The 24,605-nt window shown below is 44.0% G+C and overlaps 1 protein-coding gene across 2 annotated transcripts in view; it reads right to left on the bottom strand.

Annotated features, from left to right (window-relative positions):
* Positions 1 to 24,605, bottom strand: part of IFT88 (intraflagellar transport 88) — a 63,180-nt gene extending 38,575 nt beyond the window's left edge. Inside the window, exons 1-11 of one of the 2 annotated variants that reach the window (XM_066582172.1) lie at positions 24,468 to 24,605; positions 17,654 to 17,766; positions 16,982 to 17,044; positions 14,436 to 14,492; positions 9,686 to 9,739; positions 8,217 to 8,280; positions 8,064 to 8,133; positions 4,403 to 4,493; positions 4,193 to 4,297; positions 3,480 to 3,582; positions 576 to 690 (exon numbers count right to left, since the gene is read on the bottom strand). In XM_066582172.1, coding sequence (XP_066438269.1) covers positions 576 to 690; positions 3,480 to 3,582; positions 4,193 to 4,297; positions 4,403 to 4,493; positions 8,064 to 8,133; positions 8,217 to 8,280; positions 9,686 to 9,739; positions 14,436 to 14,492; positions 16,982 to 17,044; positions 17,654 to 17,766; positions 24,468 to 24,585 — 953 coding nt within the window. In that variant the 5' untranslated portion in view covers positions 24,586 to 24,605. Of the gene's footprint in view, positions 1 to 575; positions 691 to 3,479; positions 3,583 to 4,192; positions 4,298 to 4,402; positions 4,494 to 8,063; positions 8,134 to 8,216; positions 8,281 to 9,685; positions 9,740 to 14,435; positions 14,493 to 16,981; positions 17,045 to 17,653; positions 17,775 to 24,467 lie in introns of both variants that reach the window. The other variant, XM_066582173.1, reaches the window with a different exon arrangement.

Raw genomic sequence — 24,605 nt, 5'->3', positions numbered from 1 at the left:
CTGCGGAATTCCACAGTGTGAACATTGAGGTACTAGGTTCCATAGAACCTAATAGCTGCGGGACAACGCCGCAAATTTCCGCCGCATAAAACGTGGCAGAAATCCGTCCGTGGGCATTAGCCCTATGGGTTTAAAGGTGTTGCCCCAGCAGCTTGAAGTTTTTTTTAGAAAGTGGTAAAAACAAAACAACAGTCTAAACTTACCACTTTCGTTCTCCCACACCACTCAGGTTTCCCTGGTCTCCTCTAACTCCTGGGTAGCGCATCATGTGCCATCAAGTGTGTGAACCCTGCAGCCAATGGCTGACATCAACGGTACCAGCAATGAGGCCAAGGATGCAGGGACTGGCCTGAGTGTTGACACACTTAGACAGCATGTGACTGCACTACCTGCAAGTAAGCAGTGAGATGGCAGGGGGAAGGGGAAGCAAAAGAGGCAAGTACAGGTTAATTTTTTAGCATTCTCTCAATTTTTAAAAAAAGCCACTAGACAACCCCTTTAATGTATAAAGCAATGAACGAGTATGAAGATTTAGTATAAAAAACATAAACATATATATTAAATCAATTATTGACCTCATCTCCTTGTGGGCTCCTGGGATTTGATCAAGAGCCATACGATAAAATTTGATTGCTTTGGAGTAGTTCTTCTGTTTCAGATATATGTTTGCCATGTTTACTTTTAATCGACCTGAAAGAAAAAGTACATTTTCTTTATGCGATCAGTTTTTCCATTTCAAAATCACTATAAGTACTGCAGTATGCTTTGTTTAATTGCATATACAACATTTACAACATATGGTCAGCCAATCTTCACGTGTAATAGTTCATCTCTTGTATATATACTCAGCTTTTCCTCTACCATCAGTTTCTTGGACTGCTGGTTTTGTGTGGCAGCCACCCAGAGGGTGCCCAACTGCGCTACTCAATTCTCTCCGACAGACAGTCAATCACAGAGAGAAAACTAACTTTTTTGTAACCATCTAATCATTCAAAGATATGCAAGATCCTTAAATGTGTATTTCCATCTCAGCCCATCAAGGCCAAGTTGAGGATATCACACTGCACATCACAGCCAGGATGGCTGTGAGCATGGAGGCAGCAGAATGGCTGCACTATGCCTTTTCCGTAACTCCCATAGAAGTGAATGGGAGTTATGTAAACACTGTAGCACAGTGAGGTATGCTGTTCCCATTACCCAGGATCTACAGAAATAACATAGCTCACTGTGCTACACCACTTCTGTAATTCTAATTCACTTTTATGGGAGTCAAGGAAACTAAGTCTGTTTCCCTAACTTCCAACCACCACATACAGCCAGGCCCGTAGTGGTCAGGCTCAGATCTCCTTACAGGTGCGGGTTCTGCATCTATTAGACTTTTATGGCATAAAAGTCCAGATTGGAGTACCCTTTTAACTTAAAAGTTTATAAGGTCGCAAGGTTTTAAATTTTGACTTAAATGCCCCAGCATTTCACAATAAATATATGGGGCACAATAGGCATCTCTGTCAGGGTTCATGCTACCCGTGGTTCAGACAGCATGAACCCAGTGATAGGTCGCCTTTTAGTAATTAACCAGTAATGTTGGGGGGTGTAGTCCTATGGTGCCATAGATATGGGCAGACAGAACTTGGCTTATGCATCTTGTCTGTGTTCCTATAAATCAGTGTGTCATGATGTACGCATTTATTAGCAAAAGCTGAGATGTGATGGCTCTGTTCTCTGCCACTAAAGCTGGCCGTATATGGTATAAGGGACTTCAGATGGACATTTGTTGAATGACTTATGGTTGGTCTGTGAAGGCTGTCATTCTGAAATATAATGCCAAAAAAGTTAAAATTTTCGAACTGTGATCTGTGACTTGTTCTGGCTTGCATTAATGGCAACTACAATACCCGACTAGGACTGAACAAAACAACTTTTCCATAAGTATTTGCCTTTGGTCAGTGTTTGTCATATTTGATTAGGCCACAAAAACACGCTAACAGTTGGCAGAAAATTGTCTAAATTTGCCTTTTCAGAAGCCCAAAATCTCGAGAGTATGTCTTTTGACAGCCGGTCTGCTTATTAACCCTTTCCAATCCACTGTCTGACCTCTGAAGACATTATGATTTAAGGCTGTACAGCTCCGATGTTGGAAGACATCCGTCGGGGTTCTCTTACTGTATATTGCCAGCCTCTCTGCTGTTGGAGCCTATCCAACGTGTCACCAATAGCGCCGTTGCATAATGGCAGAAAAAGAGTAAGCCCCCTAGGAAAACCAGGATACAAATTGGATTGGAAAAGGTTAAGACAAGTGCCAGTCTTAATAGATCAGCCTTCGTTTTGATATACTTTCGGGCATAGTTTTTAAGTCAGAAAGGATAGAAAAGAAGAGTCTTTACTCCAAACTTTCCTTTCCTTATATACTCCTGTCTCTGGCTCACAAAACTGCATCAAAAATTGCATGTGTAGATTCCATCCTTGTAGACTGAAACCACTTTCTTTACAAGTAGCTACCCAAATATAAAAACATAACTTGCCATAGCTTCTTATCAAGGCATATAAAAACACAATTCGCCATGGCTTTTTACCAATGCAAACAAGTATTTGCAAAAATCCAGGCATGTAAATGTAGAACTAGGTCAAAAACCGTCTAAATTTACTTCATCCTGTGACATACAAGTCATGTGCTCTCGGGCTTGGACGATAAACAAGCCCCTCAAATGCAAAACAAGCCCTACCCTGTAATAGGCACATTCCTGTGGCCAAAACACCTAACGAATCCAAGCCAAGCAAACACTGCTAACTCTGTCTTTTCCTGGCTTGAAGACCCGGTGTGCATCCTACAGCCCCCTCATTCATAGTCTGAAATGATGAAGAACGTCACTTTAATTAAAATGTACAGAATTAGAGCTGAAGATCATCACTTTACATTCTGATGATGTTCAGCATAAAGATAATTCAGCAAGTCTATCTACAGATCTATGGAAAATTACAGCTATGAAAGCAAAATGCTTTACAGTAAAAAGAACTTGGAAAGTTGAACACACAGTTTGTTCTACCAGCAGCACATTATAAAAGATGCTGATAATTTGTATACTGTATACAATTTTGTAGAAAATGTCAGAACTTTCTTCATTGAAATCTCTGTTCCTTCTGAGCTTAGGAGTCCACTGGGCGGTCCTCTGAGGGACTGACAGTCTTCTGTGTATACACCCTCACAAAGTAATAGCTGTCAGTCATTATGTGAGACCGTCAACTAGTCTCCTAAACTCAGACTGAGCGGACCTTTAAATGAATAAAAAACAAGTTATACCCACAAAACTAAATCTAAATCTGCTCAGCATCTTCTGCTCCAGAACATAATGTCCGCGGATTGGACAGACAACGGGTTTATTTTACTTCAGCTGCTCTAATTGTACAATTTCAAATTCTCAGCACAATATGACCAACTACCGTAGGTATCATCTTCATTCAACGGCACACCATGTACATACCTGCATGACTGAACATTTTATTCTTCACAATCACTTGGTAAGTGTTGAGCGCTTCTGCATACATCTCATTGGCTGAATACTGGGTTGCCAAGTTAAGCAGTACCTGTTAAACAAATCATAAATAAATAGGTGAATGACTTAAGGCCCATTTACATGCAAAGATAATCGTTCAATAGAGGTTTTGAGCGATTGTTTTGCATAAACTGATAATGGACACCAATGTCCATTAGCAGCTTATTACCTTCATTTGCATGTAAATGAGCCTCCAAGACCTGTATGCAGATGGTCTGTTTTCTGTATTCAGCTCCATTGTCCTTGCCTTGGAGATGCAAGCTGAATACAATGTAATCAGCGCTCCCCGTGCAGAATACAGCACCATGGACAGCAAACACAGCATATGGTCTGTTATCTTCTCACCAGCTGAACGATGGATTTTATGCTCACCTAAAAATCATTGTTCAGCCAAAGAGTGAAAGATGGGAGCATTTACACACAACGATTATCGCTCAAAAGCCATCGTTTGAGCAATAATTGTTGCGTGTAAACGGCCCTTAACCCTAAAGAGAAAAAAAATCCTTCATTAATAATTTTGTCCCATATGCTGTAAGAAGTTCCTCATCTACTCTGTCACAGTTGATTTGCAATTTCATGATGCATCAGGGCTATTTTACTTTTAGTTAATCAGATGATGGAAGTGCTGTAGAATCACTTACTGAGTATGTGAGATCCAGGTTAATATTCTCTGGTGATAGAATCTGTTCTCTTTGTCTGACCAGAACTCTCTCCTTCCGTCCTGCTTCCTTTGCTTTCTCAAGGGCCTATAGAATAGTATTAAATTAATTAGTACATTGTCTAACAGAAGGATAAAGTATATACCGTATACGAAAACTGGTGTATGAACTCCGTGTAAGCATACCACCCACCTGCTTTAAATCTCCATTACTGTTGGCGATACAACTTTCTTCTATTAGCTCATTAACCTTCTTCTCTAATTGTCTTATCTTTTCTTCAGGCCTATAGGGAAGAACCCAAGAATTGATAGTTAAAATCTAGATTACATTATGGTATGTTCACTTGGCGGAATACTACTGTGGAATTAACGCAGAATGTACAGCAATTCCACATCCCATTACTTTCAGTGGGAATCAGCACTGAAGTCTATACAGTGCAGAGATTGTGTGCAAGTGGATTTCAAAGTTGCATACAAAAGAAACAAGTGACATGTCCCTTCTTGATGCGGAGTCCACATGGATTTGACCACTGAAAGGGGCTAAATCTGTAAGTGGATCTGCAACCAAACATCTCCATAACTGCGGCAGAATCCAGGTTGAGAAATCCACGGCAGATTCGGTCTTGTGAACATACCATTAAGGTTTATTGATAAAGGCAAGCTTTGGTTAATAAATAAAATCCTTTATAGAATTCTGCAAACCCCGCAGCTATTACCATAGGTTGTACTGAACCTAATAGATCAATGTTTCCGCTGCGGAATTTTACCACGGGAATTCCGCAGCGTGAAAGAAACCGCGGCATGTAGCGGGAAAACGCGCAACTGGCTTTCATTGTAGTCAATAGAAGTCGTCCGTCACGCGATACCTCCACTATGAGCACAGTGGAAGTATTGCGTAATTACGCATCACCGCCCACTGCCGGTGCGTCATGCGCTGTACTGCGCATGCGCGCCGGCTCGCCAGACGGGACTCGCGTGGCGGAACTGGAGAGGTGAGTATGGGGTCTTTGGGAGGGCGCCGTGTTGGACTCCGCTGCGGTATTCCATTGCTGTACTGCAAATAAATCACATAATGCCCTTTTGTTTGGGAACAGGGGAACAAGTGAAGGATACTGTAGTAAGGGCCCTTTTACATGGACGCCATCGTCACCGCTAAGGTCGTCAGCACTCGTGCAGAACATTCAGACTAACAGACATTGCTGGCGTCTCGCTCAGCGCTTCGCGTTCTATGTGAAGCGGGGATTGTTGACAAGCAGCGAGAAGCCTGCGATCCAACGATTGCTTTTTTGCTGACTTTCAGTCAGCGATAAACAACCGCAAACAAATAGTGATTTTTTCTGCATTTACATTGAACGATTATCGCTCAAATTTGTTCGTTTGAATGAACCGTAAGCGATAATCGCTACATCTAAATGGGCCATTAGCTGCATTTAGTGTTCCAAAAGTCGCCAGATTACTCGAATTTAAACAATAATCGTTCCGTGTAAACACAGCCAACGACTGAATGTTGACTCGTTCACTAATCTTTCAGCTTGTACACCAATCATTCAGTCATTCTCATTCCCTTATACATTGAATGTGAACAACTGAACGATTTAGCGAGCGAAAGATTGATCTATCCGTATAAATAGGCTGCCTGTGCGAACGATAAACTGTTCTGTCTAAAAGCACCCGTAATGGCATTATCATTCAATCAAATCAGAATTGTGGAAATGTTCAGTGTTTTGTAAAAATACCTCAATACTGAAAGTATGCTATATGACCCCAGTCCGACACTACACACACATCTGCACTATTTTGTCTGGGATTTTATGCCGATTCTGAGCTGGAGGCTCCATTTGAGGCCTCCAATGTAGATGTGAATGTGGCTTTAATTAAAAAGATGTTAAAATAAAGAAAAAAAAAAAAAAAGAAGGACTCCACACATAATAAAAATTGCACACCACAGTATATTTTCACATTTCTATATGTGGCGATCTATCTAAAAGGCTTCACCATAGCTAAAAAAAGGTTGTTCTTTCCAATGTGATAATACAATGGCTCCCCCTAGTGTACACTGCACTTCCCTACACTTGAAGAAGGTGATCACTAGGTGCAAACACTGTCCTTAGAATTTTGGCTATGCAAGTGACTTGTGCAGAACTCATATGCTACAATGTGGCTGCTTGCTGTCCTTGGGATTACAGGAATGGCACATGAACCCAAAATACACTTGCGTGCAATCAAAAGATGCTGGAGTTAAATGTCAATATTAAAGGGAACCTCAATATCGTATAGAGAAAGTCCCGCAGCACTCCTTAGTAATGCACAGCACGTGCAGAGGTTCCATTGAGGAAAATAAAGACTCACCTAGTCGAAACGTCGCCATTTTTATGGAGCAATAAACCTCTTTTTTTGCTTATTACACCACTGATGCTGCCACTTTATTGCTGCTATTAAAGGGAACCTACCGTGTTTCCCTGAAAATAAGACAGTGTCTTATATTAATTTTTGTTCAAAAAGGTTTAACTTTTTTACATGTATAGCTGCCTGGACACTATTTAAATTAACTGTTAGCAGGGCTTAATTTTGGAGTAGGGCTTATATTTCAAGCATCCTCAAAATGCCTGAAAAATCATTTTGCATCCTCAAAAATTCTGGAAAATCATGCTATGTCTTATTTTCAGGGTATGTCTTTTTTCCAGGGAAACAGGGTATCAGCACCTTTGAGCACCCTAAACAATGTTATGGGACTCAAAGCTGAGGGAATGGGGATTCTCGGGAGCTGTGTCTCATATTCGCTGGGTTCCCTGTTCCAGAGTTGTTACCCTGAGAAGTCGACCCTGAGGATCTTATAGTGGCTTTCCAGACTCCCCATTCCATCACCTTTGAGCCCAATAACATTATTTATGGGGCTTAAAGGTGCTAACAGGTTCCCTTTAAAGCAGGTGTTGCCCATGATGTTTATACCAACAGTGATGCATGACATAGTCAGTGCCAGTCCATGGCTTTTCCAGCAATAGCCATGCATGCCACTATCACAGTGCATACAGTATTTACCACTAACAGCAGAGTCTGGCAGATAAGCACCTTGTAGACCCAAATACTAACTTTGCCCACTGGACCTATTGCTGAGACCTAGAGTGCCAGATTACTAGAAAATTTCCTTTGGCATGGAATTTTATCCTTGCCCCATATCAGGCTATCACGTTTCCCAGACCAACATGTGCTGGACTTTCACTGTATACTGTTTTCCCTTATTTCCCTTTAGTGTAGAGCACATTTGCAAGCATTGAGTTATTATCCATATCAGATGTTGCATTTTCTTTCATCCACAATCATTTCAGATTTAAAGGGGTTTTCCTACTAAATACATCAATCACCCATCCACAGGTGACCCCAGCAATCACAAAATGGCCAGTCCCGAGTCACTTTTATGAACGGAGGGGTAGTGCTCCCTTCAATTCTATCGAGATTGTGGAGAGCAGTGCTTGGCTATCTCAATCAGTCCCCTAGAAGTGAATGGAGCAGTGATCATGAATGCACACTACAGCTCCATTCACAAAGAGGACTTGGGGACTGCGGTTTTCATGATGACTGCGGTTTCCAGTAGTTGGACCCCCAGCAATCATGCATTTATTACCTATTCTGTGTGATGTATATAGTTGAATAAAACTCCTTTAAAAAGGGCTCTTCTGCATGACTATTATTGGGAAAAGAGCTGAAAGCATAAGCAGCTGCTCAGGTAATTCTATGAGGAGGTGACACTAGTTCCAGTTTTGTTTCCTTGTAAGATAGAATCAAGCCAGAAGGCTCACAATATAATGTGTATCCATCAATGTGAGGTAGAGATAGAAAGGCAAACAATAACTCACGTGTCTTCATTTTTGGCCTCCAGAGGTGGAGCAGGACCTCGAGACTGTCCCAGGGGATCAAAAGGAGAACCTGCATATAAAAGCAGAGCCGTTGCGTAAATAAGCTACTTGTCTACGTTTACCTCCCCTATTACTCACAGAATGCAAATGTACCTCGAAATGCTGCTTTAGTGAACCCAGCCGCACGAACCGCTGTCATTGGTCGAGCTGCTCCATCCTGCAAAACACAAAAACACACCAATAAGAGATAAAAGACAGTGTCCGTACCCAATGATCACCTTAGCAGATGTTATTTCTTGCAAGAACACAGAATAAGAAGATGGCTTGTAAGCAAATGTCATTATCACTATTGCTATGTTTTCTCCTTAGGGAGAGCAGGTAGACGGTAAGTGAGGAGACTCAAAAGGCCATTCATGCTCTTCTGGGTAATATGCAAATAAGGGAGATGGAATAATACCTCCACAGTGCCACCTATTGGAAGGCAGCATTCCTTCAAGCCAAAGTTAGACACCCTATACAAGCCTTGTAACAATGACTGGGAATTAAAAGCAAAGCCAGGCTCCATGTATAGACAGCTGCTCCAGGGTATTTGCCCTTCATCATGCTAAAAAGGCCTGTTTCAATGACTTAATTACAGCCAAAGTTGCCTTGTTTTACACTGCTTTTATACTGATGCCTAAATAAGCAGATACATGAGTAACTTTTGTTGAGGTTACCGCTCTGCCATTATCAATCAGAGAACATACAGTATTTGCTCTCTGAATGTTACATATGTAGGGTTTGTTTTTTATAGAAAAGGAGCAAGAAATTACTAATCTAATTACTCTACGCCATTTAACCTCGCAGATTCTGTGGTCATTGGCAACTGTGGCATCAAAGTGTTTTTACAGGAAAACTCATATCCATTTCACACTCTATCTATTAAAGTACCACATCGTTTTTTTTTTTCTTTGAAGCATGAACAAAATTCTATGCCAGTTAAACCAGGAATAACCAGGACAATACTCACAAAAGGCAGGTGGGCAGGAGGGTCTAGGCCTCCCAGACCTTCAAGACTATTATATAGCTACACTAGTCTCCCACTTGGCTCCTGGGTGGAGATCTAAAAACCAGGAGCACTTGGTCGACATTTTTCAGGGCTGGTCAATATACGCTTCCATCTAAGAAGTTCCCCCCTTCCCTCCCTCCTCACGAGCTCTCTGTCTCTATCCTCCAGTCTGGCGTTTGCAATGGGAGGGGGCGGGGGTGAAGCTAAGCTCCACCCTGTCCCCCCCACTCCCACTTCTGGCTATGAACAAGGGGCGGGGAGGGGGTGGGAGCTTAGCTCTGCCCCTGTCCCACGCCCTCCCATTGCACACTGCTCGGAGGGGAGAAGAGAGGCTGAGAGCCAGTGAGGGGGAGGGAAAGAGGAGCGGGATTGCGTAGATGGAAGCGTATATCGGCCCGGGCGTGAAAACCTGACCAATATACGCTCCTGTAAATAAGCCCTTGCACAGGTTCCAAGACGCCATTCCATATCTAAATATTTCCAGTTGGAAATCATCAGGCTTCCTCACGCTCGCACACTTCTCGTATGATATAATCAGAAGGCTCATTCTGCATCATTGCCTTGTATACAATACCTGAACAGCCCCTGTCATAGGTCTTCCCATGGAAGAAGAAAGGTTCACTCTAGGCTGCAAAAAGAAAAATATTAAATTCCGATATTTGCGTAGAATATTTTAGAAGAAAAGCCGTATCCTGAGCTCATAAAGGAATACTCCATCTTTGCAAAATTGTTTAGAATTCTTCAGTTGCTACTTAAAGGTTGTGGACAACTTTTGGAGGCAAAACTATTTTTTTTACACTTAAATGAATGTGTTTTGGGCTGACAATCATTTTTCAATGGGGTTTAATTAACAATTTTGCACAGTTTGTTTTCTGCAGCCTCTACTTATCATTGTGTATTCTAACGGACCTCTTACATGGAACGACTATTGTTCCAACAAAAACTGTTGGTTGGTGTGAATTTGAACGGTAATTGTTAGTGTTAGCACGGCCAATGATTGAACAATGAACCATGATTTGTTCGTTTATCGTTTACTTTATTGAGGCATACAATTCTTCATTCGCTCGTTACGTGTGAACAACTGCCATTTACAAACAGGAAGCTGAAGATGCTTTCACACGGAACAATCATGATTTACGAAAAAAACGCTGGATCTTTTGAATGTGAATGCTAATCGTACAGTGTTAATACAGACAACGATCGAATGATAAACGCTATTCATTCGCTTATTGTTAATTGCATGCAAGAGTGAAAATTGTTAGCTCGTTCACTAATCGTTCGGCTTAAATACCAATCTTCAGTCGTTCTCATTCACTGGTACAGTAAACTGAATGACAACAATCCTGTAAAAAAATTAATGATTTTTCTGTGTGTTTAAATTGAAAGCCCAAGCAAACTGTGACAGCAGACAGCATTTGCTCATTCGTTTAGGCAAATGATTTCTCACTCTGTAAAAAAAAAAAAAAAAAAGCACCATAAGGGCCTATTCACACGAGCGTATATAGGCCGCCGTTTTCACGGTCGGCCAATATGCGATACCATCTGATGCATTGGATTCCAATGCATCACATCAGACAGGCATCTTCCCACAGCGTAAAAGTGCCTGGCCGACCAATAAAGCGTTGGGCACTTTTAGGCCGGGCAGCAAAGATAGTTACAGAACTATCTTTCTGCTCAGAATACGTTGGCAGCTGCACAGACTGCTACGGGAGCTAGTGACAGTGGCTGGAGAAGGGAGATGGAAGGGAGTTTAGTGACTGCTACACTCCCTCCCCCTTCTCTCCTCCCCTTCCCTTGCTGGGGGCGGGAGCTTAGCTACGCCACCACTCCCTCCCATTGCAAACAGCCGAGGGGAGTAGAGAGGAGGTGAGACGGCGAGGGGGAGGGAAGGGGGAAGACAGCCTAGTCTCTCCCTGCCCACTGGCACTGTGGCCTCGGCACATATGCGCTGAGCTCTTGCCGTCTGAACTGGCACACAAACGTTAGATTTGTGCTCCTGTTCACGCATTTTTACGGTGTTGGCAGGCGCACGTAAAAACACCTACGGCCGCCCCTAACCCCTCACCAATGTTCCCAGTCCTGGGCAACCCCTCGTTCCCCCGGGGAGCGAAAAAAAAGTATTTCGCAGCTGGGCACAAGAAGGTAGATACAGAGCAACCCACTTCTTACACGAAGGCCACTGGCTTACCGCGGCCCAACTGACAGAGGCACAAGACCTTCTTCCCATCCCGTTCTGGCAAACGGTGGAACTGAGACACTCCCTCAGCACACTCCCACACCCGAGTTCCTTCACGCGCCCAAAAACCTTATTCGAGGCAATATGCAGTACCGAGGGCCCGCACAGACATACACTATCCCTAGCATATGACATCCTCAACACACAGATAGAACCTGAACCACCTAATTATGTACAGAAGTGGGAAGAGGATCTCTCAATAACCCTCTCCCAAACAGAAAGAGAAAAAATCTTCACGCTGACACACATATCCAGTAAGACACAGGAAACCGGATACAAAGTACCATCCCGTTGGTACAGGATACCGGCGCAGCTAAACAAAATGTTTCCGTCAGTCTTCCCCCAGTGTTGGAGATGCAACGCCGCCCGAGGGACCCTCCTTCATATCTTTTGGGACTGTCCAGTGCTGGCGGGCTTCTGGGAGAGGGTGCAGCAGATCTCCTCGAAATTTACCCAATATCCAATTCCCAAAACACCGGCCTTTTTTCTTCTGCACCATAACGAGATCCCACTCGTAGTGTACAAACATTCGGTAGTTCGCCACCTAGTCAATGCAGCTCGTTCCTGTATACCCAAACTCTGGCGCCAGACAACCCCACTGTCGATTTCTCAGTGGCTCAACCTGATACAGGGGATAAAGGAGATGGAGAACCTCACAGCAACGCTCAAAGGCACTCAAGAAAAGTTCACAAAGACCTGGTATCACTGGCTGGAGTTCCAGAACTCACCGGAATACCGGAGGCTGCTGGACCCCGGACACCAAAGGTCATAAACCTTTCCTCCCTTACGTCCCCCCCCCCCCACCACTCCCACACCCCTCCAGACCACCCCCCTCACAAAACCCAATAACTTCCCTTCTGTTTCTAGTCCTAGGTCTTAGTTTTCCTTAGGATGTTTCCATGTCGGGTTAGAAGAGTTACTAACCCAACTTATACAAACTTAGTATTGGTTGGCTTTAAGTAACGGTCCTTAAGACAAAGTTGCTATAATAGATGTATGACGATATTGCACAAGGAACGGATCAGCTTAATGCTCAAGCAGAGCGAGACGTACTGACACATATCAAAGTTTAATAGATGTTCAGAGTTGTTATTGCACTTCAAGTATCTGTAACAAAGTTACCGAACAACCATCACATTATCTGTATTAAAAATGAAAAATTGAAAATAAAGAATTAAAAAAAAACAAAAAAAAAACACCTACGCCCATGTGAGGAAGCCCGAAGGGTACTTTTAGATGAGTCAATTTATCGTTTGAACAAGTGAATGATGTCCGAGTTAACTCATTTACTCATGCAGCCTCTTTACACAGGCAGATACATTGTTGGATCGCTCAAACGAAAAATTGTTCATAATTATTCAATCTTTCACATTCGTTGTATAAGTGAATGAGAATAACTGAACTATCGCTGTTTAAACTGAAGGACAAGTGAACGAGCCAACCATTTTTATGCCTGCATAAAATAAACGATCAGCGAAAAGCGAACAATTACCGTTCGGTCGTTAGCACCTTCAGACTGAACAATTATCATTCACTTTCGCTCTTTTGAATGATTTTTTGAACAATATCATTCCATGTAGAAGTACAGCGATCCCTCGCTACATCGCGGTTCAATGATTGTGGCTTCAGTGCATCAAGGGTTTTAAATAGACCATATATAATTGTTTTGGCAGAGTTTTTCGCTATATCGCGGGATTTTGCGGTACATACAGGAAATGCAGTACGCCACTGGCGCTTGCCAACGCGAGATTGTACACGGCACAGTATTGTCTGATGAAATGTCTTCTGTATCCTGGGCGCTGATTGACTCACTGATCGCAGCATCGGTCTGTTTGTTCACATTTGCGATTGTTTGGTAGTTCACCCGGCAGATTGATTTGTGTAAATATAGTGCCGCTACTTCACTGATTTTCACGTATCGTGGGAAAACGTAACCCCGACAATAGACGAGGGATCACTGTACCCCAAGTTTCAATAAGAGATCTGTCAGTGAGTCCGAACTGATGGCTTGGTTTACAGCCCGCATGTTACGTTCTTATAAGCTAATTTATGACCAAAGCAAATATAAAAACTTGTCTGTAGTCATAAATTAGCTGATAAGCATATGCAGCAGAGGAGAGAGCAGAGGGAAACTAAGCTGTAAGTCCAGCACCCTGACAGATCTCCTGCTGAGCCTTAGAATGCTTTTACCTAATAGTGATCTGCATCACTATTAGGTAGAAGCATTAGGTAAAAGCTGCAGAAGACTAACAATGCAACATTTTTAATTAAACCCCATTGCAAAAATGATTGTGAGCCCAAAATATATGCATTTAAGTGAAAAAAATACCCACAAAAAGGTGTCCATACCTTTTAACATTACCAAAGGAGACAATTCTTATGGTCATATATCTAGAATACACAAGCACCTAAATGTCAATACTGCATTTGGTTTGTATTTTTTTCATTTTCCTCCTAAACCTAAAGGTGGTGTCCACTTTTGTAAACGCATTTACATTAAAAATTCTAAATTCTGATTTAATAGAGGTGGGGGAGGTTTTTCTTTTCAAGATGCTTTTGACTTTTGATTTTTTGACTCGATGACCTGTCTTGCATTGCATGGACAACCGGTTAACTTGGGAGGACACCGTGTAATGCTTAATTTCCACTGTGGTGGCCCTGCAGGGGAACTGAGCACTTACTCCCTTGTCTCTCCACAGATTTACCAATGATCACTGGGGGGCCAAGTAGAATGACACTTTGTGATCCGCTTATTGTCAAAGGACCTTTATAACCTAAAAGGATTGTCAAAAGCAGAGAACTGTGCCTATACAGCCCCTTCACACAGCTGACTAGCGTGGGTGCTGGGTGTTGGAGCTCCAACAAGCTGATATTTAGGGCTTTTTCTATAAGATGGACCTCATGAAGTCCTGGATAATCCTTTAAACTCATTCTGTTCCATTTTACATGTGATTTATTGCAGTGCTTTACATATGGCCGGCTGAAAAGCTAGAATCATATAAGGCATTGTCTACTAGTGTTTAATACAATACAGTGTGTGCAGCATCTCTAGACGGGGTTACAGGACAATAAAAACTAAATTACTTACACCAAATCCTGTTCCCAGAGGGCGTGCTGCAGCGGTTCCTGGTACTCGAGCTGTAATCTTTGAATCAAATAAATGGTAATGTAAGCAAAGCCTCAAACATCACAGAGATGAAACAAATGTCTCCTAGTCAATGTCAGAGACTGCTAGACCATCATAAGAAACCCTTGCTGGAAGTTGTTTCTGTCAAAGGGAGAAATATCAAGTATACAAGTAATTATTAGGACATTCTAGTACCAGTGTTTCTGGTGGCCCAATGCTCTGCTCTGATACATGCGGGTCCCACACACGACTCTGCTACATTGCTTTCGCATATGGGCTGCATGTAGTTTACGAACTTCAGCTGGTCGCTTATAGCTTTTACTTATCTGCTGCACGAGATGTACAAACTTCATCTGGTGACTGAGGTGAAATCGTGGCTTGTCGCTGTGTCATGTAAGCTGCATTAGCTTCACGGCGGAGTTGAACCCTCTGTGGTGACATGTTTGCACAACAACGACGGCTTGTTACAACACTGATCAACGGTTGACGATTAGATGAAGGCTGGACTGGTGTTGGCGCATTAGCACCTGAGAGGACATGAGATCATGTTCAGGAGATGTGAAGATCGCGGTGAAGAACTATGCTTCAATGTTGTTGGTCGATATGCGCCGCCAGCTATGTATGTGGACATTTGTGAGGTGTCATTTATTGTAATCTCCACACAGGTGTGCAGATGTCTAACAAATTAATAATTACCTGAAAGCGCTGCAGAATAAGTTGGCGCTATACAAATAACAAGATTTAACTACAAACTGCCAAACCGACTACTACTGTATCCAAAGCGACTGAGGCCGCAGGGGTTTGTGGGGGGATGTAGTCCGCCTATAATGCCTCATTCAGTACACAAGGATAAAGGACCTGTGATTACACTACTGTCATGTGATCAGGGGGCCGAGCTAAGAGCCGGTAACTGACATTCACAGGTGCTGTCAGGCTCTGCATTTAACTCTCACGTCACACACGGAAAGGCAGAAAGGCAGACAAGTGGTCGTTAGCACTTTGATACTTTGTCAAACAAAAAAAAAAAAATCAAGCATCTAGATGGAGTTGTCATTTTACTGTCATTTTCCCACCTGAGGACCTAAAAGTGGTTCCCCCCTTTGGCCTATAAAAAGGTTCTCAAAGTCTACATCGTTACACCTCTGTGACTGTTGGAACCATTTCCAGGCACTCGCTGAAGGATATTTGGTCTTGCGGCGCCCATTACTTGTACTGCCTTTGACACCTACGCATGGTCGCCTCTCATTACAGTGGTGTCGAACAATTAAACTGGACTGCGACGGAATGGAAAAATACAGGTTTAGTTTGGGCGCTGATGACAGCCGTGTTTGTGTCTGGAGACTGAGGGGTGAGCGCCTCAATCCTGCCTGTGAAGGATTTCTGGTGTGATTGTATAGGGAAGGGGCCATCGCATACAACAGTCGGTCACCCGTAAGAATTGTCCTTCGTATCACAACAGCTCAGCGATATGTTGAGGACATCCTGCAGCCACACGTGTTCCTCACATGGGATCCAACAGGCATTTTCCAGCAGGATAATGCTCAGCCGCACACACAAGGGTGTCACAGGAACCTCCATAACATTGTCACACTTCTGTGGTCTGCCCAACCATCAGATTTATCATCAATGGAACATCTACGGGACCATCTGGGATGCCAACTTTGTGCAAACCTCTAGTTTGTCAATCTACAGGCTCAATTACCGCAAATGTGGACCAATACACCAAGATACCATTTATAACCTGTATGCCTCCATACCCGCCCGTATCACATCTTGCATCCAAGCTAGAGGCGGTACAACAGGGAACTAGAGCCAACATGCGCCACCGTATCACATCTTGTATCCAAGGTGGAGGCGGTACAACAGGGTACTAGAGCCTCCATGTCCGCCTGTATCACATCTTGTATCCAAGCTGGAGACGGTACAACAGGGTTTTAGAGACTCCAGGCCCACCAGTATCACATCTTGTATCTAAGCTAGAGGCGGTACAACAGTGTAGTAGAGCCTCCATGCTCACCTGTATCACATCTTGTATCTAAGCTAGAGGCGATACAACAGGGTAGTAGAGCCTCCATGCCCGCCCATATCACATCTTTTATCCAAACTGGAGGCGGTACAACAAGGTACTAGAGCCTCCATGCCCACCGTATCACATCTTTTATCCAAACTGGAGGCGATACAACAGGGTACTAGAGCCTTCCTTTAAATATTCAGTTTTCCACAATAAATTATTCTGTATCTCTGATATTGTAATCACTTATATCAGACTTACAATCATACATAGAAAGTTTCATTTGATTCCAACAACTCTTTCTGTTGCTTGATATTTTTGACAATGAGTGTATTCTTTGCTTTGATAAACAGATAGCTAATTTGTGTTTTATGGTTACATTTCATCACTTTTTCATTTATACACTGTTTGAGCGATGATCAAATATTGATATTTCCAAATAAGCTAAAATGTTGACGCTTGGATAACCAAAGAAAGCGCATAACATACGACCTACCGGAGGTCTCCGACCATGGCTAGTCTTGACAGCCTGCTGAAAAGCTGTATCGTTGTCTAAATCCTTGAAAGGCAGGGAAAAAAAAGAAAGAAATTACTTTCCTGAAGAGAAAAGAGAAACATGGAAATTTTTTTGGCTTTGACATTTTCTGCTACAGCTTCCTGGCTTTATTTACTTTATCATGAGCTTTTATATGGCTGCCCTCTTAATCAGCTTGTTTGTCAAGATGTAATCATTAATTCAAGCCTTCTCCAGAAATATTTAAAGGGTAACTGCACTTTTAATAAACTTCTGACAGGTCATACTGACACGTGTATTGTAGCCCATGGAAATAAAGAAACCCTATGGCTGCCTGTCCATGGGCGTTGCGGTATCCTGTGACAGATCTCCGCCCCCGCGGAGCAGGAGCCAGCAGACGGATCTCCGCTGTCAGCCTATCTGACAGATAGGCTGACCATGAAGAATAACGTCAATTCGTAGCATGCTGCGATTTGCCGCCCCTGAGCGGAGAATCGCTATGATTCTCCGCTCATGGACAAGGGGCTGCGCTTTCCATAGCAACGCTATTAAAAGCGTGCACTGCATTCCCCGCGGCCAGATTATCGCCACGGGGAATGCAATGCAAAATCGCCCGTGGACAGGCAGCCTTACAGACAATATATGGAGTCTAACCTCTGTGTCATAGGTGGGGTTGTAATCATTGTAACCAGAATATAAATCCTCTTCATCCTCAGTCGCCAGATGAACGTGACGCATTTTGAGTGCAGCAATTGGGGTTATATAAGCTGGAAAACTGTAAAACAATAAAGACCGGAAATGTAAAATGCATGTTTGAAATAACGAAAAAAACACTTCGAAAAATTTGTTAACCATGACTGCTAATGACTGGGGCTGAAAAAGCCCACCGTGGTTTAAGGCCTTATTAACAGAGCAGGTTTTAGAGTAAGATGTCAGGAGCAGATCCTAAACGGAGGAAAGTATAAAGGACAGATGTAACCCTTTCCAATCCAATTTTGGATTCAGAGTTTCCTAAAAGGCTTTCTCTTTTTGCTGTTATACAACGATGCCATCTCTTGGCTAAAGCCAGTGTGTGCGCACCAGAAAGGCTCTGACAGCGGAGTGGCTGGCAATAGACGGTAAGAATACCCTGTCGGACGTCTTCTGAGATTGGAGCTGTACAAGCTTCAATCAGAATGTAGGAAGATGTCAGACAGTGGATTGGAAAGGGTTAAGAGGGTTTTTCAGGCAGCGCCTGCTGTGACAGCCGGGATACAAATGGAAACTACTGCTCTGACCCTGTATAGTAGCTGGTGCTTATAATTGCAGGCGCAGCTCCTATTGATTACAATGAGAGCTGCGCCTGCAATTACAAATGCCGGCCATTACACCCCTTTAAAGAACGCTTTCTGGGACTTGCATTTTTTTTTTACAGACCTAAAATAAGTTTACTGTGCATGTAACTGCTCAGCCAATCACCAGCCTTTTGGTCTGGAAAACAAATCACAGCATGCTCCATTTTGCTGCGGGTCCCGCACGGACAGCTTCCATTGAAGTCAGTGGAAGCCATCCGATCCATGGCTGCAAACGGGCTGCAGATCCCATGGGAAAGCAAAAGATTTTTTTTTAAAAAAAAGAAGAAAAGCCACTGCGCATGTGCGGTGGTGCGCCCGCCCACATCCGCAGTGGAAAAGATGAAAGACCCGCACAGCCATGCAGAGGACCCGGACGGGTAAGTAATGTCCTCTTGCTGTGGGCTCCAGACCGCAAAATCCGACAGGCCCGTGGACATGAGGCCTTATACTGAATCTTCCCCCCATAAAACTATATACAATGTGCTCAGCTCCTCCTGCTCTATAACATCATGCCTGCAGATTGGACAGCATATTCAAGCTGAAAGGCTCCCTTTAAATGGCCACTCTGTTGAAAACATATTTTTTCTTCCCTGCCCCCCCCCCCCCCATGACTGCCTGTCTCACTCTGGAGGTCTCTTCTGTGCATTGCAGCCACTTACATACAGTGTAGAATCCTGTCTGATACTTATTATGTACCATCTTGATGGTGACATTTTTTTTTACTTTCACTTTTACATCTATCCAATGATGCACTAACACAAAATTTTCTGAGGCTGTACCAGTTTTGCCTGCTTGGTGGAAGAGTTTAATGATTATTACCTTCTATACACACCTAAATAAGCTACAGACCATAAGTATATAGTCAGGAGGGTAAGCTGTGATCTCCTCTATTATAACTGTATGACACAAGCTATGTGATCAGCATCAGTGACAAGAGTGCTTGCGTCCCACTCTAGGAAGTATCGGTGGTAGGTATTAATTTAATTTTTGTTAGCCATCTAGTTGTTCACGACCCTCGGCGACTCTAAAGGTGAGCTCCCTCCATGTTTTTTGGTTTTGCACTGCTTCTTGCAGTTGTGTGATATCCATGCCAGTATCAGCTTTGACAGTATCAGCCATCGTGATCTTTGGCGGTCCGGTCTTCTTTTGCCACTGATCTGTCTAAGCATTATAGATTTTTCTAGCGATTCTGCTCACATTACATAGCCAAAATACGTGAGCCTGAGCCAGTTGGTATTATTGTATCTTGACGCCACCGGAAGCTAGGGGTTTGACAGGAGGAATGCCCCTCTCACACCCCTAGCTTACGATTGGCTCAAGAGGTGAAGGTCCTGGAAGGAGCTAAACTGCATTACTGTGGAAAGCGCTGTAGTAAGTGAGTGAGCAGGTGTCCGGGTGTGTTAGCTGGTCCTCTGCTCCAGCACTGTTACCGCAGCTCACCGCCTCTCCCTGGCCCCGCCGCTGTGGCCTCTTAGCTGTCCTCCTCCATCTGCTGTCTGTGGGCGGTGCCTATAACTCTGAGTTCCCCGCGGCTGTTGGCTCCCTGCTCTCCTAATACACTGTGCGGGGGACGCATCTCAGAAAGTGCAGCGCGCCGCTGTTATGCTGCTGTGGATGAACTGCGTCTCTCAGTTAGTGGAACCCCGACGCTGTGCTCTCCCTGAAGCCGACCACAATGTAAAACACACCTGGGGGATTGAGAGGGGGGGGGGGGGGGGAGTGGCTTTAGCGGTGCCGCCGGCAAAGCAGCTTCACGGCACTATGGCCTCTCTCATGCCGACCCCACTCTGCGCTTCAACACAGAGTGGGGTGTCGCCTTCTCGGCCCCCGGAGGGGAAGAGGCTTTCAGCAGGAGCGGGGGCCGGGAAGGAACGGAAGTGCAGGCCGGCCTGGATTGCAGCTGCAGCATTACCTTGCTGGGCTGCCAGCCAATCACGTACAGGGGGCTTCACCCCCCTGTCAATCTTGACTCCACCATGACTTCCTGGTGGCGTCAAGATACAATAATACCGAGGCGGTCACCTTGCCCTCCAGTGATATATCAGGTCTTATACGATTCAGGATTTCTACATTTGTTACTCTTGCCATCCAGGGTATACGTAGCAGCTTTTGCAAGCACCACAGTATCACACAAACTGAAAATGTGATTAGAAAATGAATATGTAACCTCAAGAAGCTGGTCAGAATTGAGATCACATGACCATGGGAAAGGAATAACCCACTTTTATATACTAGAGGGATAGCTACACAATGAATGAATAAAAACCACCCAAGTGCCCCTGGATCATACTGACCTATGCATCGTCAGGTACGGGCTTTCATTCAGCCAATACAATTTATTTTATGCATCTGATGCCATTTTGCTACTTTATCAATATATGCAGATCTTGAGGAGCGCCTTTATACTATTATGTAATTAGATAATGAGCTTTAAAATTTTGTTCTTATCCTTTCAGTTTTTTTTTCTTATACTGATGATTTAAGAAAACGTAACCTGAGCGCCATTTTATTGATAATAGATGTAAACATGAACAAGATCTTGTTTTTTAGGTCATATATGCATTTATTTATATACTAATTTAGGCCCCCTGCATACGGCAGAGCTGGATTCCGCATGCGGGAGCGTGTAGCAGAATCTGACCCTGACAGCTGGGGCGTCTGCACATACCTGTTATTTCTGTTCTTCATCTGTGCTGCGGATGGACCCGGTGGCTCGCTGTCGGACATGTGCAGTACAGTTTTTTTTTTCTTCACTTTTTTTCCCTGCTCCGTCATTAGGCGATGACGCAGAATGTGCAACCTGTCCACAATGTTAATTGCGGACAGGACATGGGTCTGACACCTTTCGTTGACTTCAACGAAAGCCGTCCACTCAGAATTCACACAAAAATGAAGCATGCTGCGACTTCTCCTCTGCGAGCGGAAATCGCAATTGGTTCCCGGTCGTTTGCGGGAAGAATCGATTTCTCATAGCATGCTATGGACAGTATTAGGTGCGGACGACTGCCATGGATTCCGCAGCAAAAATATGCCCGTGTGTTTGTTTATATATATATATATATATATATATACACACACACCAATTTGTTTTTTCCCAACTTAATTTCAGTGAAGTTCTCCATGTTTTTGCATCAGTTTTCTCAAATATTGTTTGCACGCCAACCTCTTTATCATGTGTATGGCCGACAATAAGTCCAATGGATTTGCAGTTTGTGCGCAGCAAGAGCCGTGGACAACTGCTGCAAAAGCAAATAAAGTCTTGCGGTGCATTAAAAGAGGTATAGGGGCGAAGGACGAGAACATTATCCTTCCATTATATAAGGCACTTGTCAGGCCTCACATGGAATACTGCACACAGTTCTGGTCACCGATGCTCAGGAAAGATGTTACAGTGCTTGAACGGGTTCAAAGAAGGGCAACTAAACTATCCAAATTGGGATTATTTACCCTGGAAAAAAGACAGTTAAAGGGGTTGTCCCGCGAAAGCAAGTGGGTCTATACACTTCTGTATGGCCATATTAATGCACTTTGTAATGTACATTGTGCATTAATTATGAGCCATACAGAAGTTTTTCACTTACCTGTTCCGTTGCTAGCGTCCCCGTCTCCATGGTGCCGTCTAATTTTCAGCGTCTAATCGCCGGATTAGACGCGCTTGCGCAGTCCGGTCTTCTTCTTTTCTGAATGGGGCCGCTCGTGCCGGAGAGCGGCTTCTCGTAGCTCCGCCCCGTCACGTGCCGATTCCAGCCAATCAGGAGGCTGGAATCAGCAATGGACCGCACAGAAGCCCTGCGGTCCACCGAGGGTGAAGATCCCGGCGGCCATCTTCACCAGGTAAGTAAGAAGTCACCGGAGCGCGGGGATTCAGGTAAGCACTATCCGGTTTTCTTTTTTAACCCCTGCATCGGGTTTGTCTCGCGCCGAACGGGGGGCTATTGAAAAAAAAAAAAACCTGTTTCGGCGCGGGACAACCCCTTTAAGGGGCGACCAAATAACCATGTATAAATACATTAGGGGACAATACAAGGATCTCTCCCATAATCTGTTTACACCCAGGACTGAGATGGTAACGAGAGGCAATCCGCTACGTCTAGAAGAAAGCAGGTTTCATCACCAACACAGAAGGGGTTCTTTACTGTAAGAGCAGTGAGACTGTGGAACTCTCTACCTGAGGATGTGGTGATGGCAAAATTGATAGTGGGGATTAGATGTCTTTCTAGAGCGCTATGCTATTACAGGATATAGACCTTAAAAACCAAGGGTTGTTGATTCAGGGATCTTCCGACTGCCATACATTGAGTCAGGTAGGAACTTTTCAAATGCTGATCCAGGGATTATTCTGACTGCCACTATGGAGTTAGGAAGGATTTTTCCCCCCAAAATGGGGTAAATTAGCTTTTGTCTCATTGGGTTTTTTTTTGCCTTCCTCTGGATCAACGGTGTGTGTGTGTGTGTGTGTGGGGGGGGGGGGGGGGGTATAGGCTCAACTGGATGGACAGTTGTCTTTTTTCAGCCTAACATACCATGTATTCCTACACCCATCCTTTATTCTCAAGCACAGAACATTATAGTAGAGCAGGTTGAAAAATAAGACAAGAAAAGAAAGCCAACTATATTATGGCCCCGCTGGCTAAAGGGAGCATCCTCTGCCTCTAGAGGAAAGAAGGTTTCTACACATCATAGAAGGAGGTTCTTAAGGCTGGCTGTCCACAGGCTCGAGTCCATAGCGTGATCCACGGCGATAAATCGCATGCGGATCATACTTGAAACATTTTCCATAGGATAACTATGGAAAGCGCAGCCCGATGTAAATCCATTGTGATTTTCCGCTTGCGTCTAAAAATCGCGGAATGCCGCGATTTTAAGTGATGAACCTATTAGAATGATAAGTTCATCGTGTAAAATTGCGGTGACTTTAAATAATCTCCCGCGGCAGAAATCCACTCGCAAGTATCCGACCCGCCTGTGGACAGGCGTCCTTACTGTAAGAGCAGTGAGACTATGGAACTCTCTGTCTGAAATGTGGTGATGGTGAACGCACTAAAGGAGTATAAGAGGGTCTGCACAGCTGTCTTGCGCGTAAGGCCTCATGTCCACTCGAAAAATACAATCCGCGCAGAATCTGCCGTGGATTTCCGCAGTGGATTCCGCGTAGATTTGCTTTAAATGGTATTTTTTTTGCACGCAGATATCCGCACACATTGCTTATCAATGTGATAGCAATGTTGCCGATCCGCGCGGAATCCACCGCAGAAGTGAGCATGCCGCGGTTTTTCTCCCGCGCGTGAAAAACGCAATTCTTTTAAAATGGCCAATGGCCAGTGATTCCCTATGGGCAAAATCCGCTGCGGATTCCATTTAGCTAGTGGACATGAGGCCTTACAGTATCACATGTACTAGTCACTTATTACATCAGAAGGGTCGGTGATCCGGGGACTATTCTGTTTACCACATTGGAGTCAAGAAGGAATTTTTTCCCCTAAAATGAGGAAAATTGGCTTCTGCCTCATTGAGGGGGAATTATAGCCTGAACTAGATGGACATGTGTCTGTTTTCATCCCTACATACTAGGTTACTCTGTAAAGACAGCACTGCTGGCACCATCTCCGGCCCCCTTGGACCACCAGAATGCCAATATATTACCCCATATAAACACTGCAGTACAATATTCTGGATACACAAGTCCACCCGTCACATCCTGCACTGATGGGAGTCCCTGACCAAGGACAAATATTGTCCCTCCCACTTCATTGGTTTCTCAGTTGTGCTTCCTGGTTGCCCGGCAACTAGAATGGGTCTCTGCGATTGAAATCACGTGAAGTAATCTGGTATCAGCAGCACTCCTACTTCAATCACCAGCAGATCTTGCAGGAAGTGATGGATTTTGCACACCTCATTCAGGCAGGATTCCAGCCCAACAGTTCCAGTAGTAGATATGAATATACAGGACAGCAAAATTATGGAGCCAGGAAAACAGACATCCGTCAGGATGGGACTTTATGCCTTCACAAACCGCAGCAACGTTTCGACTACATGCTGTGACCTTTGTCAGTCTCACAAACAAACATACAATCCCCCTTCTATATAACTATAGAGCAATCACATAACACACAGCAGCTGTGAAGATCTCTTACCCCTCCGCTGTAGATTGCTCTCACATAGCTGTCCTGGCAGCTCCTCTGCACATGTGCGGGACTCTGAAGCAGTCTCGCGATATGTTAAGCGTCCGCTCTCTCCCCTCCTTGTTACCATGGACGCACAAAGCGTCTCTG

Source organism: Eleutherodactylus coqui, chromosome 1, assembly GCF_035609145.1.
Source record: "Eleutherodactylus coqui strain aEleCoq1 chromosome 1, aEleCoq1.hap1, whole genome shotgun sequence".
NCBI lineage: Eukaryota > Metazoa > Chordata > Amphibia > Anura > Eleutherodactylidae > Eleutherodactylus > Eleutherodactylus coqui.
This window is presented reverse-complemented; position numbering and strand designations above follow the sequence as displayed.